The sequence below is a fragment of the Sciurus carolinensis genome, chromosome 4 (genome assembly GCF_902686445.1).
Source record: "Sciurus carolinensis chromosome 4, mSciCar1.2, whole genome shotgun sequence".
In the NCBI taxonomy this organism is placed as follows: Eukaryota; Metazoa; Chordata; class Mammalia; order Rodentia; family Sciuridae; genus Sciurus; species Sciurus carolinensis.
In genome coordinates, this window is record NC_062216.1 from 38,237,001 (window position 1) to 38,252,190 (window position 15,190).

General features: G+C 37.7%; 1 protein-coding gene across 2 annotated transcripts in view; it reads right to left on the reverse strand.

Moving 5' to 3' along the window:
- The window catches only part of Pdlim3 (PDZ and LIM domain 3), a 30,212-nt gene extending 15,923 nt beyond the window's left edge, over nt 1–14,289 (reverse strand). Inside the window, exons 1-3 of one of the 2 annotated variants that reach the window (XM_047549419.1) lie at nt 14,056–14,289; nt 4,949–5,100; nt 3,623–3,707 (exon numbers count right to left, since the gene is read on the reverse strand). In XM_047549419.1, the coding sequence (XP_047405375.1) occupies nt 3,623–3,707; nt 4,949–5,100; nt 14,056–14,148 (330 nt within the window). In that variant the 5' untranslated portion in view covers nt 14,149–14,289. The remainder of the gene's footprint in view (nt 1–3,622; nt 3,708–4,948; nt 5,101–14,055) is intronic. The other variant, XM_047549418.1, reaches the window with a different exon arrangement.
- Between the last annotated feature and the right edge of the window lie 901 nt (nt 14,290–15,190).

Consider the following 15,190-nt stretch of genomic DNA (forward strand, 5'->3'; position numbering starts at 1 on the left):
GCACAGGTCACAATACCTATGATAAAAGTTTGACTTGAGATGAGAAATAAGAGCTTGAATATTGTATTGTTCATTGAATTTCACTGTCTCTCTACAATGACATTTTAAAGCATGATGCATTTGACACACCTCTCTTGTCCAGAGGTTGCTCTATTTGCAGAGTTCTCATTAAGATTAAAAAAAGGATCTTTTTATAGAGCTTCATATAACTTTGAAAAATAACTATAGCTCAGTGTTTCTCTGATCTCAGTCTACAAGTTAAATTCAAGTTAAATCAAGTTAAATTTGATCTTCATAACCACATTTTCCCCCTAGTTTATGCCATAGGATTTTCAGATAGCAGGGATGCATTGAAATTGAGCTCTTTTGTAAAGGGAATGTCTATTCTGGAGCACAAAATACATGAACAGGTCATATGGAAATCTGACATTACAGTCTCATTAGGAGTAGAAACTGTTTGGTCCATTAGGAGATCTGAAATTGCTCTTATCTCTGAGCCCTTGAAGCACTGGCTCATGGATGCCAGTAAGAATTAGTCATGACTCAAACTAATGGAATTTTTAAAGGCTCCATCTGACTGGCTGCTCTAGCTCTTAACCTGATCTTCAGTTTTTCTTTTTTTAAATCTCATTTCGTTTTTCTCATTTGTAGTGTCATAAATATTCATATTTTCTAACTCCAAAATGGGTCACATGGGCTAAGACACCACTGACTAGAGGACAGATTATTAAAAAAATTAGTATTAAGTCTTAAAATCCAATTCTTAGAATAATCATAGTCATAAATGAAGGCTCACAGATTTGCAAATGAGGTGCTTTCTAGAGCTACAACTCAGGAATTACCTTTATTCTCCAAATCTGGATAGATGTTAGTGAAGCACAGGCTCTTATGGTCTAAGTGCGTTTTGTGCTTAATCAAATATTTGGTAAATTACTTTTGTGTCAGGGTGGAAGAGGTGATCATGGGGATTTGGTACTTGGATCAAATTTGTCTAACTGGTTCCATACCTTAACATCTCATATTGATGAAACAGGGTTTAAAAATTTAGGAGAAATTTTGACTGGAAAGATAATTTGCAAAATGGTGGCATGCAGTTTTGGAAGTATGTGGTATATGAACAAAGGAATGAAGGATTCCATTTAATTTATCCTGGAGAGAGCAAGAATTTGGATTGTCATACATGCATTGATAAGGGCCTTAAATTTCCTTTTTAAATAAAGCACCAGAGAGTCTCTTTTTTCTCTTGTTTTGCTTCTAAGTGAAGAATCAATGAGGCGGGGCGGGGGTGGGGAGCAGGTGAGTTTGGGCAATAATGCAAAGGGCTATACTTAAGTGATGGCTTTCCTGGGGAACTTAATTTTTTCTTCTTCCAATCTTTTTTTTTTTTTTTTTTTTTAATCTTTCCATTTTTTTCCTCTAGAAGTGTTACTATTCAACAACCCACCTTGCGATCCAGGGAAAGCCACCATCAGCTTTCAGATCCTTTATCACTATATTACAGTTGAGTATCCCTAATCCAAAAATTTTGAATTTGAAATGCTCCAAATTGGTAACTTTTTGATAACGCCACAAGTGGAAAATTCCACAGCTGTCCTCATGAGATGGGTTGCTGTCAAACACACAGGCACACTAAAAATATCGTATAAAATGATCTTCAGGCTATGTGTATACATGTACTTAAAATAAAAATGAATTTCATTTTTAGACTTGAGCCACAACCACAAAACATTTCATAATGTATGAGCAAATATTCTACAATTAAAACAAATTTGAAATCTAAAACACTTTTGGTTTCAAGAATTTCAAATAAGGGGTATTCAACCTGTATTATCTGTCTAGTCCATTTTATCAATTGCTCACCTACCCTGAGGAGTGAGTCTTACCTGACCTAAATATCCCACTCAACTTTCAAGATCACTTATACAATGCAACAGTTGGAGGTGGTGGCAGATCCGTTCTGGGAATTTGTTCCCAGGACTGGCCCTGGCCAATGTTAGAAAAGACACTGTTTATCTTTAGGTCCTCCGGTTCTTTTCTTTCATTTGACAGCAACTTATTGAGCGTCTGTTGTGGGCTATGCCTGGAAGAGCCAGAGAGAAGAGAATAGACACAGGGTTCCTGTCTTTGAGAATATTCAGTATCCTGGTCTTTCCCTTTGGGGTCTCTTTTCTTCTCCTTTTGCTCCTTGTGATTTTAGGCTTAGAGGATCTACCTTCCTTCCAGTCAAAAGTTAGGACAAGAATCTTATAAACTCTAAAGATTACATGGGGTGCTTCTTCCAGTGGGGGTGAAAGTTTGTATTTTAACAGTAAATAAAGCCTTTGATCCAACATAATTTATAAGGACCCACGTAAGAGTCATGAAGACCCCTGTCCAACTGTACTCTAGTGGTAATGAGAAAGGAAGTCCTTATTATAATACAATAAATAGACAAGAAGCCTTCTCACAAAGGCAACTTCCTGTCTCACTGTCAAGAAAGGCCAGGAAGTCATCAAAGCCTGGAGTTGAGGGACACCTCACTAATGATGAGAGCTACCACTTATTTGAGACTTTCCATGCACAATTCCATGTGCCACATTCTTCGTTTGTATATTTTTAATCTTTGAAAAATCCTATGAGGTACTTGTATGTATGTTATTTCACATCTATTTCATTCAGAAGAAAAAAGTTTAATGGGGACAAGCTGAGGATGTGAAGGAAAAACCTGGGAGTTGATGATCCTGCAAGGGGGAGCACAGATTTTCATTAGATACGTATAGAAAATACACACTGGGAATATCCAATCAGTTTAGTAGGAAGACTTGTTTCAAAAGGAATATTAAATTCATATCTGGGACAATCTAATCAGTTTTTTAGGAAAACTTATTTCAAAAGGGATATTAAATTCATATCTCTGCATCTCTAAACCTTGGGAGCCTCTTTTCAGTATATCAAAATTGAGGTTTGATTGAATTTCAGTTTCTTTGGACTTTTTGAAAGTAGACATATTCAGATAAGTATCAGATTATTTGATTAATTTAGTTCATGAGATAAGAGTTTCCTCAAGGGAAAATTCTTTATCTTTTGTAATTCAACTGCATGAGCAGAATATCTCCACGATAACATAATGCAAAACTTTTTTTTTGTAAGGTAAATTTGATTATAGAATACCACCACAATTGAGAAATTAAAGAAAGGTGTCAAATAAGATCTGGGCAAAGACCTTGAAGAACTGAAGTTCACAATAACTATTAAATTAGAGACACCTGTTCCAAGTGGTAGAGTCTATTTTTATTTTGCTTTGTTTTAACAACTTCAACTTCTTAGATTACCTCATGGACATTTGGCAGGAGTTCATTACGAGAAATGAAAAAAAAAACCAAGTGGACTCTGTGTAGAGTTAGTCAAATTCTTCCTGATGAGAACATACTTGCCTTTTAACAAGATATTGTCCTGAGCATACTTCTCTTTTTTCTTGATGTAAGAAAACATGTATCATATAAATTAATCTCAGAAGGTAAAGACAGACGACTGTTTCATCAGGTCTTGTTTCGATTTTTATATTTGCCCCTTCTTCCTCTTGGAAGAATCCCATCATTGAAAGGAGATATAATGCAAATGCCATTTACTCTAATAATCATACCTGTGGCTCCGACTCTAAGTTGATTTTGAAAGGATGAGCTTTCCCATCTTCAGATACCTGTGGAGACCATAAGCGAGTTTCTGCCCTGAAAATAGAACAAAATTTTAGCATACTTTAATTTCCTATTATTTTTGTGAAAACACTAGCAACCGTCACTAATTTAAGCCAAAGGAATTTATTTATTTATTTATTTTTTACTTATTATTTTGTATTTTCCCATCCAAATTAATCTCATGTTTTTGTGTCCTTGGGGGAATCTAGAATAGACCAAGGCTGCCCGAAGTGCATTGTGCAGTTACTGGAGAAAGTTGGCCTCCAGGTGCACGTGGGGGATGGCCCAGAGGAGGGAGGGTCTCAAAGAATGCAGATCCCAGGAGGCAAACTCCAGGTGGCCTCTTCTTCCCTCTTATCCCACTCAGGCCACCACAAGAGACAATGAAAGACTGGTTGTGTAGATTTGCTACTGTCATCAAGGAATCCAGCTTCATCCAAACCTTCTCAGGCATCCCCTGGGACCTTATGGCTCCTAGGGCACCATGTGCCTGGCAGTAGCACAGATTATGCATAGATGGAAAGACTCTATTTCACTATTTCCATGAAATTGGTGGATTGACCAATTCATTGAGCCTTCTGTATCAGGAGAAACAATTGTGAGTACATAACAATCGGATAAACACATACAAAACAATCACTATAACCAGCTGCTATTTTTATGTTTCTGTTTCAGATCAGGGGTCTGATGACAAGAGTTTGGGTTCATTTCCTTTTTCTTTCTTTATTTCCTTTTTGGTCAGAAGTGTCTCATATCTAACACACTCACATGCACATGAATTCTCACACCTTGTAATATTCTTCTGGCCTGAATTCTGTATAAAAAAATGCCAGTGACTTACAGGATATTAGCTGCCAATTTTAACACATTTTGGCAAGTGAAGAGATTCTCTTAGGAGCATTTCTACTTTCCATTCCATTCTCTACCGTGTCGAGGACAGCAGGACTGCTAGTCATACTGTTCAGAGTTTACATACTCAATGGCTATTATTATAGTCAATTAACTGGGTTAGTAGAGGAAGGAAAAAAATTCATTTGGCCTCTTCATTTATTTGGACACTCCAGAGGATTCTTTTTAAAAATGATTTGTCAACAACTACTGGATTGACTGACTTTAATGATGAATAAACTAAAGTGACTGATACACAAAAAAGTCAGTCAAAATTCTGGGTCTTGTGACAGTCCTTCTCACTAAGAGGATGAAAACATTTGTAGCTGTGGTTCACGTTCTCCTGCAAAACAGATCAAATTTTAACACCATTAATTAAGGGGCACCTGTCAATTTTGAGACACAGCTGGTGTGCGGCTGCTTTAATCCTGTCCTGCGCATCAGCATGAGTCATGGACTCCGTACCAAAGCCATCGATAGCCAGGATGACATCTCCAGGACACAGGTTGGCAGCTGCCGCCTTGCTTCCTGGAGTAATCTGGAATAAATCATGGCACAATTTAAAAACCAACATCCTGCAATATCCTGAGTTTTGTGCCTGCTATTTGTATTTTAACCTGGTTTTTAATGTTTAACCAGGCAGGAAATCTTAAATATAATTTAAAACAATTTCTGATTTCCTTGTATTTCCTCAAGCAGGCCAACTCTGTACCTTATTGGGATTTTATTTATTTATTTTTTGAAATTCGTTCTTTTTACATACACATGAAAAAAGAGTGTATTTTGACATATTATACGTACATGGAGTATAACTTAGGATCCCATTCTTGTGGTTGAACATGATGTGGAGTCACTCTGGTTGTGTATTCATATATGGACCTATGACTGTTATGTCCAATTCATTCTACTGTCTTTCCCATTCCCATTCCCTCTCCTTTCCCTTCTCTTTGGGGTTTTATATGCACTGTTATTGCTGCCTGAAATGCTTCTCCCACTGTTCATCTTGTTGTTTCTTATCCTTTAGGTCTAGGCTCAAATGTTATATTTCTAGCAACTTCCTGCTCCCTTGGAGTAGCTTCTCTATTCTCTCTCCCCACTGTCCTTTACCTTCACACTCTGTTCATTTCCTTCCTGAAAATTTTTTGTCATTTTATGTTTGTTTATTAACTTATGTGTCATTTTTCTTCTCAACTGGACTGTAAGCTCTTGGATACATGTATAGTTTGTGTACATATGTTCCCTAACTCACGACGGTTCAACTTGTGGTTCTTCAAATTTACCATGGTACAAAGTTGATACACATCAGTAGGAACCTCATTTCAGATTTTGAATTTTGAGCTTTCCTTTTTACCATAACATGTGGTATCTTATTCTCTCATTAGGCTGGTGGTAGCAGGGAGGCCATAGCTCCTAGTCACCCTTGCTATTGAGAGCGTAAACAACGATCTGCAGTGTACTGTGTTGGCAGGCTGTGATGTTCAGTAGGTTAGGTGTACTGAATACATTTTCAACTTATGATGGGTTTCTTGTGATGTAATCCTATCACCTATATAGGGGTACCTATATTTCTAATGTTTCACAGTGTTCAGAATTAATAAATGATAAATGGAAGAATAAATCAAAAGGCCATTTGAGTCAGAGCTCATGTAACAAAAAGAGCTAATCACTCCATACCCAAAGATCATGGTTACTAATGTCAACCTATCATTGTCAAGCTTGGAAGTTCCCAGTATTTAGAGCAGAATAATAACAAGACTTGACTCAAATCTCAAACTGCTCCAGGAATAAACTAGATAGTTCCTAATGCTCTCCTTGAGGATCAGTTATCAATTCATTTCCCCCCATTTGTTTATTCTAGTTATCTATTCTATTTAACTTTGTGGTTCTAAGGGAGATTTGAGTTCATCTAAATAAATACAACTGAAAAAATAACGAATTCTTAGATCCTCAATCTCATCACTGAAATATTTATTGTACTTGCTTTACTTGTGTGATCTTCTTGCTATAGTGATCATGATGATTTTTCAATACCAACAGTTGGTAGAAGCTGGGTAAAGACAACTGGGATTATTACACTTAGCTCTGGGAGGTATTTTATCACTGTTTTCTACTTAGAAATTCTCCCAGACCTAGAACTATTAGAAGATTGAAAATTTCCAATCCTGATGTAGGGATATAAATAATCTCAAACTTTTAATTTTCTCTAGATACCATAAGTCAACATCGGTATTTTTCTATTTTTAAACTTCTAAAAATGCTTTTCTTTGAGTTAAAACACCAGAGAGCATGGTTTATTGTGCTTGCTTTTAAAACCTCTCTCAGATCTACTAAGACATGTAAATGAATTTAAGTTATATAATGTTCAATACAGTTTTGATTACAATAAGTAGAAGGTAGGGTTGTGTGTATATGTGTCTACAGACATTTCTAAACAGACATATTGGAATGTAGATATTGAAAATCTAACTAATAGATACTGAACTTACCTATTGAATAGGTATTGAACATCTAATTTGAGTATTTTAGAGATTGAAGATTACTAACATTTATTAATAGTGTTCATGCTAATGTTAAGACTATCATTTCATATTTATGCAAGATATTACCTTTGCAAAGCACTTTTTCCCCCCTAATATCTTTGACCATTCCAACAACTCTCTAAGAAATACTGGATGAAGAAGACTGTCTGTTTTTCTGAGGAGAGGTGTCTAAGTGACCTGTGCCTTCCTACTTGGTGAAAGCAGCTGCCAGAACTAACTTCTGACTTTGTATTCAACCTGGTAATTGCTGTCCTTGAGCCTTAATGGAGGAAGAAATTGGAAGAAGATAGAATTTAGAGAGATGGGAAAGAAGAAGAAATACGATGCCTTTACTTCTTGTTAGTTTTCAAGTTCATCGAAGTTGGTGATCAGAAAATGACTGCTAAGTTTTGTAAGTTAAAGTTAAACCATTTGCTTAAACTTAAGAATCTCTTATTTTCCCAGAATTACTTTATATTATTACTTTATTATATTCTAATATTTTTGTTATATTATTACTTTATATTATTGCTCGCAGTTGATGATTACTATGTTTTCCTAAGTTAGGAGGAGAGAGTTGAAATGAGGCGTAGAATTTTTAAAAGGATAATTATTCAGGTTCATTAGGGTCTTAAATATTGAAAATACTAGAGAGATAATTGGTCATAGCACGGCAATCAATCACTCAGCACTATGTTTTCGAACTTGTCTGATTACATGAATCACCTAGGGTCCTTGTTGAACATAAAGACTCCCTCCTACTCCAGATGTCTGGCATCAGGAATCAGAATCTCTAGGAGAGGAGCCAGGGAATTTGCCTTAGCAAATGCCTGAGATGATTTCTACTATTCATATTAACCTATTACTTATGTCCATCTGGGAAAAAACTAATTTAAAACACAGAGCATGTATAATGTCTTATTTACTGTGGGAGACACAAGGGAAGTTCAAGACATGCCTCTGATGTGATTCTGATGTTAAGAATAAAAATGTAATCAGGTGCAGAGGTGCTCAGCTTGTAGTCTCAGCTCTTCAGAAGAGTGAGGCAGGAGGATTGCTTGAGCCCGGGAATTCAGGGCCAGGCTGGATAGCACAGCAGAACATCATTTTCCACATATAAATAAATAAAAATTACTGAAATTATTGAGCAAGACAAGTATATACAGAAAGGCTGCACTGAGGGCGTGGGTCAAAATCATGAGACTTAGCCTATAAAATAAACTTCACATGCCTCTCTTGGCATAAAGCCCTCTGGTAGCCATCTGCAATTCATGTTTCTAGAGCTGTACCTCATGTCAGTTATAGCAGGATCTCTGCATGCACCTTCGCATGGATATTTGCAAATGTTATGTGGGTGATTCCAATGGAGCCAGGGTTAAGAATTCTTATTTTATTGTTATAATAATATTACAGAGAACTGTGATCTTGTGTAATTCTTTTTTTTTTTTTTTTTTTTTTTTTTTTTGGTCCTGGGGATCGAACCCAGAGCCTTTGCTTACAAAGCAAGCACTCTACCCACTGAGCTATCTCCCCAGCCCCAATCCTGTGAAATTCTGAAGACAATCTTACAAAGTAGCCATCTCTGTTTTAAGAGGAGAGAACTGATGCTCAGAAAGCATAAGAAACTGGCATAGGATCATCCAGTGAAAATGTGAATTTTCCCCAGGGTCTGTCTCACTTTATAGCTCAAGCTCTTCCACACTACCCCACCCTGCCTCTGCTGCAGGAATCGCTCCCGCTGCCATCTCCTATCTCTTTGGCCATACTTCCGGTACGATCCTGGGCAGGTCATATCTTGGTAGTTTCAGTATATGTTCATTCTCTTCTACTGTATCCATTTTGGGGTGGGGGTAAAAATCCACCTGGATTATAACTGCACCCCACAGTAACTTTCACACACAAGCCATTGTACACACAATAGATATTTGTGGGATGTATGACTATTTTAAACACATAAAATCATTTTCATGTAGCTGCAGTCTTTATTAGTACAAAATTACATAGATTTTTATTCACATCAACCTTTCTACTGCATTTGTTTTATCCTGAAAAAGGATTGCATTCTGACTGCATACACATTCCTTTTTAAAAGTTCACTTTTGTATTAAAGAAATATAGTTTTCTATGTTAAAGCCTACTAAAATTAAGAATGCACTGACACTTTTATGTTGTTACCCAAGTCCACACAACTAGTTACAATGATCTTGATCTTGATTTAAATCCTCCATGCACTCTGAACAGGAAGGAGGGAAGAGTGAAGGGGTAGGGAAGAGGAATCTAATGAGAAAAGACAGACCAGCATCAGATGTATGTGATCATTTTATGTCACATACACAATGCAAACTTGTGCTGCCATCTGTGTTGGAATTTTGTGAGAGCAAACAACCTGTAACTTGTCTATCAGAGCAGATACACTTTCTGGACAGTTCCAAAATGCTCAAGAGAGACTCCTTAGAACCTTCTTGCAAGAACATCAAAAGAAGTTCACATAGAGATGTGACTCTTAAACATTATTTTATGAAATATTTAGAATAATTATATATGGAGTTTGAAATAATCCTTCCCTGCCTTAAACTGAATATTCAAAACAAATTTTATCTTGCACAAAGTATAGCACACTTACTGCCTAGAAACTGCTAGTGTCTAGTGTTGATTTACCTTACATATTGTGTGTGTGCACATGTGTGTGTTTAATGATACAAAGACTCACCCCATGGAATAACTGGTTTGAAAACAGTTATGAAGAAGAGACCCTTTTTCTTAATTTTGTGAACTGCAATTTTTAAAAAAATTTTTTTGATTGTTGATGGACCTTTATTTTATTCATTTATTTATATGCGGTGCTGAGGATCAAACCCATTGCCTCACACATGCTAGGCAAGCGCTTTACCACTGAGCCACAACCCCAGCCCTGTGAATTGCAATTTTGACTGAGGGGGAGAGTTACATGTGTCAGCCTCTCACAAACTGGTTGTAGTTCTATTGTCTAGGAGTATTGCTACACAGTTGCTCCTCTACTTTGTGAAGTTGAAAAAGATCCGAAGTCTAAATATCTGTAATAAATCTAACCTGCCGCACATCACAGTTTATAACAACATGGCCTTTTGTCGAATGTCGGTTGTTGGCTCTCATGGTCCCCTGTGGATGATGGAAATCTGCGACTCACTGCTGCAGGCTATCATTGAGAGAGAGTAGCATACCTCATATCATCAGCCCAGGAAAACATCAAAATTCAATCTTCCAAGAAAGGTTTGTACTGAATGTGTATCATTTTCACATCATTGTAAAGTAGCTCCAACATTAGCCAGGGATCACCTGCAATCTGCTTTGGTGTAGAGGGGCGGGGCTTGTAGGAGGACAAAAAGTCTTTTAACTGACTTGACAAAACACATCTCATTTATGTGGATGGAACTTTTGTGATAGTATAGACATTGCTATTTCAATTCTCTGTATACTTGAGAAATTATCTAAAACAGACAAGTAACTAACAAAACAATTCTCACTTATCTTTTTTAAAAATAGTTTTTAGTTGTCAATGGATTATTTATTTATTTATTTATTTATTTATTTATATGTGGTGCTGAGGATCAAACCCAGGGCCTCACACATGCCAGGGAAGTGCTCTACCACTGAGTCACAACCCCAACCCCCTCATTTATCTTTATTGTGGAATATTTTTGAGAACACAATCTGCACCTATTTCATGACAATAAAGGTAAATAAAAAGTGAGCATTTTAGTCAACTGTTCATATTGTGTCTATATTTAATTCTACAAGATACATGCTGTATAAGCCATTGTGCTAGGCACTGAGTGGCCTCCAAAGTAGAAAGTTCCTGCCCTCAGGGAGTACGTTATCTAGTGGGACAGTATACGCAAACACCCATGATACAAAGCAGGACAGCAAGGAGAGTTGAAAGGCCCAAAGCCATGTAATCCAACGGATGGCCACACTACCCCTAGAAGAAGGGCGGGAGTGGTTTTTGAATGGATTTTCAGAGGCATAAAGGACAGTGGGGGAGGCAGTGGGGGAAGGAATTCTAGGGAAGAGTGGGGTACATTAGAAGCAAAAACATGGTAGGGAAATCTAAGCAGCCCCAGTGTAGTGGTGCCACTGTTAGGTATGGAGTGAGAGGAGGAAAGGGAGAGGGAGGGAAGAGAGGGAAGACATGAAATTGGAAAGCAGAGTTGGAATAGACAGTGAAAGGCTAAGGATGCTATAAGAAGGATCACAACCTTCATTCTCGGTAAGTTGGTGATGCCACTGAAGGATTTTTAAGAATGGGAGAGATAGGAGCAACCCTGCATTTTTCAAAGATGGCTGGTAAGAAAATACAGGGTGAATTGGAGAGGTCAACGTCTAGGTGTGAAGATATGAAATCTTGAGTAAAGATCATGGTTGGAAAAATGGAAATTGTTAGATCTTGAAGACAAAGAATTGATAGGACCTGTGACTTATTGGACAGCTCAGAATAGAAATATCTGAACAATAAGGGGAATTTTTGCAAGTTTGGACTTCAGAAGGCAGGCTTTGGAGGCAGTTTGATCTGGCATCAAATCCCATTCTGCTACTTGAGGTCATTGGAAAGCTAATGAGCCTTGTGAGTGTTCCTTCTTTTATTCTGCAAAAGATGGTCTTGCTACTACTACTACTCTCAAAGGATTATTTTAAGACTTAAGTAAGTTCGTGAATATAAAAGGCTTTTAGAATAATGCATGCAAGCAAGAGTACAATAGTACATACACTGCTTTTAAAAATTATGAAAATTATAAAGTAGAACAATTCTACCTAAAAATGACAACTTAAAAAAAAAGTTATTGGTGTTCTTTTAAATTTGTTTGTTTATTCGTGATGCTAGGGACTGAACCCAGGGCCTTACTCAGGCTAGGCAAGTGCTCTATCATGGAGCTCCATCCCCAGTCTCAACCCAAATTATTTCTGAGTAATACCTTTTAGTCTTGTTCCAAATGATTTTCAGTATTCCTATCATTTTGGTGAAAATATTAACTAGGTCTGTTCACTAAGGCCTTGAAGTCCAAGTGAATATGCATTCATTCATTCAACAGGAATCTATGCTACATGTGGCTTCAGGGATACTCGGAATAAAAAACAGGTCAGTGTAACCATCTCTCCTAGAGTTAAAATAATTCAAAAGGCAATTCAAGTGAAATAATCATATCTGGGTACACATTATTATTGAATTGTGTCAAAATGAGTGACGCGAATTAGATAAGAGTTAGAAATTCAGGATAGGACTGACCTTTCAAAGAATCATGTCATTGTATCAGATAATTTACTGATAGCATTTTTTAGACCAACTGCAGGTGTAATACTTTAAACTTTGCTTATAATGTCAAGAATTCAAAATTTCAAACACATGATTAATTATACTGACTTGTTACATAGTAATAACAAAAATATTTCTTTTATAAATTTCCTGAAGTTTTCTTGTGACAAAATTATTTCTTTAGGATTTACTCTAAATATGATTTATTCTTTGTTAGAACTCGAGAGCTTGTTTAATTTAATATAAACAAATGAAAACTGTACTCCATAAACTAAAAATGTTTCTCAGTAGAGATAATGGAAACTGTTTTCTTTGGTAAATCTATAAAAGGAGTTGCTTGGCTCAGGTCACAGAAGCATTTTCTGCTTAATTTATTTAGGAACATTTTGGGGCTATGTTATATTTTCATGTCTCATATAAAAACACATGTTAGATGTGTTTATGAATTTTTGAAAAATGTAAAACCAAGCTTGAAGTGATCCAGTATATGGATATTTATGATCCTTTTGAAAAATTTTTAAAAGAATGTTTGTTCTCAAATCTCATAGAAATATAAATAGGACAGAATTTAAAATGTAATGCCATATTCAAAAATCTGTGAGTGATCAGATTATACAGTATACATTTATAAAATGCACTACAAGCAGTTAAAAAAGAGAAAAACAACATTTGGAAATAAAAGTATAATGTTCAGAAAGTTTATCCTTTTAAATTAGGTTTAAAATGCTTTATATGTAGTAACTGAAATAATTGTTTTCTATTAAGAAAAATATTTATGTTAGAAAAAAAATCAACTAAACCAAATAATGCTTTAGAATTAATTCCAGAAATTCACTGATGGGGAGAAACCCAGAGGTTTCATTTTTACTTTCTCATTTTTCCTAAATGGTGCTTTACAAAAAGTTAAATAAGGAAAAGTGTGGCTTGAATCTTAAAGTAGTATTCTCAGAGTTAGTCTGAGTGATTACTTTCCACCAGGTAAATTAAAACTGATTCTTTGTAGTTTGTTACAGGTGGTCATTTCTAAGCCTCGCTCTTGGCTTTGGAAAACATTTATTCGAAATGCCTGGAAACCCAGGAACACACATTAGTAATATTTTCCTTGTCTGGGCTGATATGAGCGGTTCCAACTTGGCCAACCGAGGTTGTGCCCTGAGAACAGCACCCTGCTGAATTCAGTGGTCATCCAAACAAGAAAAACGCTCCTGCTGAATTCAGTGGTCATCCAAATAAGAAAAACGCTCAGATGTGCATCTAACTCCAAGAAAAAACCGCGGGTGTTTGTCAGTCCTTCTTCTCTCATTCCCTAAACCCCATTTATTTGTTACTGAAGGGAGGTGGGGTACGCAGAGCAGAGGGTACCCCAGCCCCCGCAGCCTCGCCTTCTCTGAGACCTGTCGCGCTGTCAGTAGACCTCTCCTCAGAAGGTTGCTGGGGACCATGAGGATGCAGAGAACTTTTAAGCTGACTTTGTTAAGTCTCAAAAGGTTCTGCATCCTGCAAACCTCAACTTGCCAGTTGGTGTTGCCCCTCGAACTCGGAGCCAGAAGCCCAAGACCCACCAGTGCACCAATCCCGCCTGCCCCCTCTGGGTTCCCTGGCCACTCTTCACTCTGGGGCATCCGGCTGCGCAACCGGGGTCGCCAGTCCCCGACCTGTAACAGAAGCAAGACCGAAAAACACCTACCCTGGTGATGATCAAAGGCTGGTTGAAGTCTATGCCCCCGGAGAGTCTGAAGCCCCAGGGCGCAGGGCCTGGGAGGACCACGGTCTGGGGCATGGTGCCTCTGGGCGCGACCTTCCCCGGGAGGGGCGCCTTGGCTGACTGGGCGTGGGGGCAAAGGAGGGTGGCTCTGCACACCACAAGTGTTCACAAGCCACTCTGCTCCCTGGGGCAGCGTACTAGCCGGGAGTGCAACCAGGGAGCTTTATCCCCGCTCCCGAGTGACGTCACCGGTCTCCCCTCCTCCCCACCCCCTCCCACCAAGGAGAGCTCCAACTTTGGAAGCAGGACGCGCCTGACCCGCAGGAGTTTACAGATGCGCGCTGCAGCCTCCCAGACTCCTCTGGCTGCAGGCGCTGGAGGAGGCTTCGGGTTACAGCTTCCATCACCCTCTTAAAGTAACACCTGTCCTCCTGTTTATCGTCTCCTTGGAGCTCAGCGGTGCACTTTACTGGAAGTGAAAAGCACTCCAACTATAGCCTCCATACTTTTAATCAAAACCCAAGCACCTCAACGCAACTGGTTATTTACTAGTTTTGAGTGCGTTAATATTTACTTCCTAGCTGTGTGACTTTGACCAAGTTACTTAAAGTTCTTAAGCCTCAGATTTCTCATCTGTAAAATTAGGGTCATAATTGTACAAGATAGTAGGATTACTGTGAGAATTAAATGAGCTACCTCTTTTATTGTGCTCAATAAATACAAAGCACTTCTAAATTAAACTATATGTATGCATTCATATATATTTATGAGTGTCTATAATATACATTAGCACATTTATCGATACATCAAGGTTTATTTTTTTTTCAATGAAGGAATCTAAAAGTGAAAATGTTGGCCAGACATATACCCAATCCAATGAACCATCTAGACATATTTATGAATGGGTGATTAATCAATACACTTAAAATATAAATATAAATAATTTTGAGTAGAGCACTTGTCATCTCCCTCAAATTCATTCTCTGGACATGTATTTTTGACACAGGGAGGCGAATGTAGCAATAACCAAGAGTTGGGGTTGCCCTGTGTGGACCCTGCAGCCACAGTGAGGGTTCTGAGGGGAGTGTGACTAAGAAACCAGGAAGAACCCCAACCC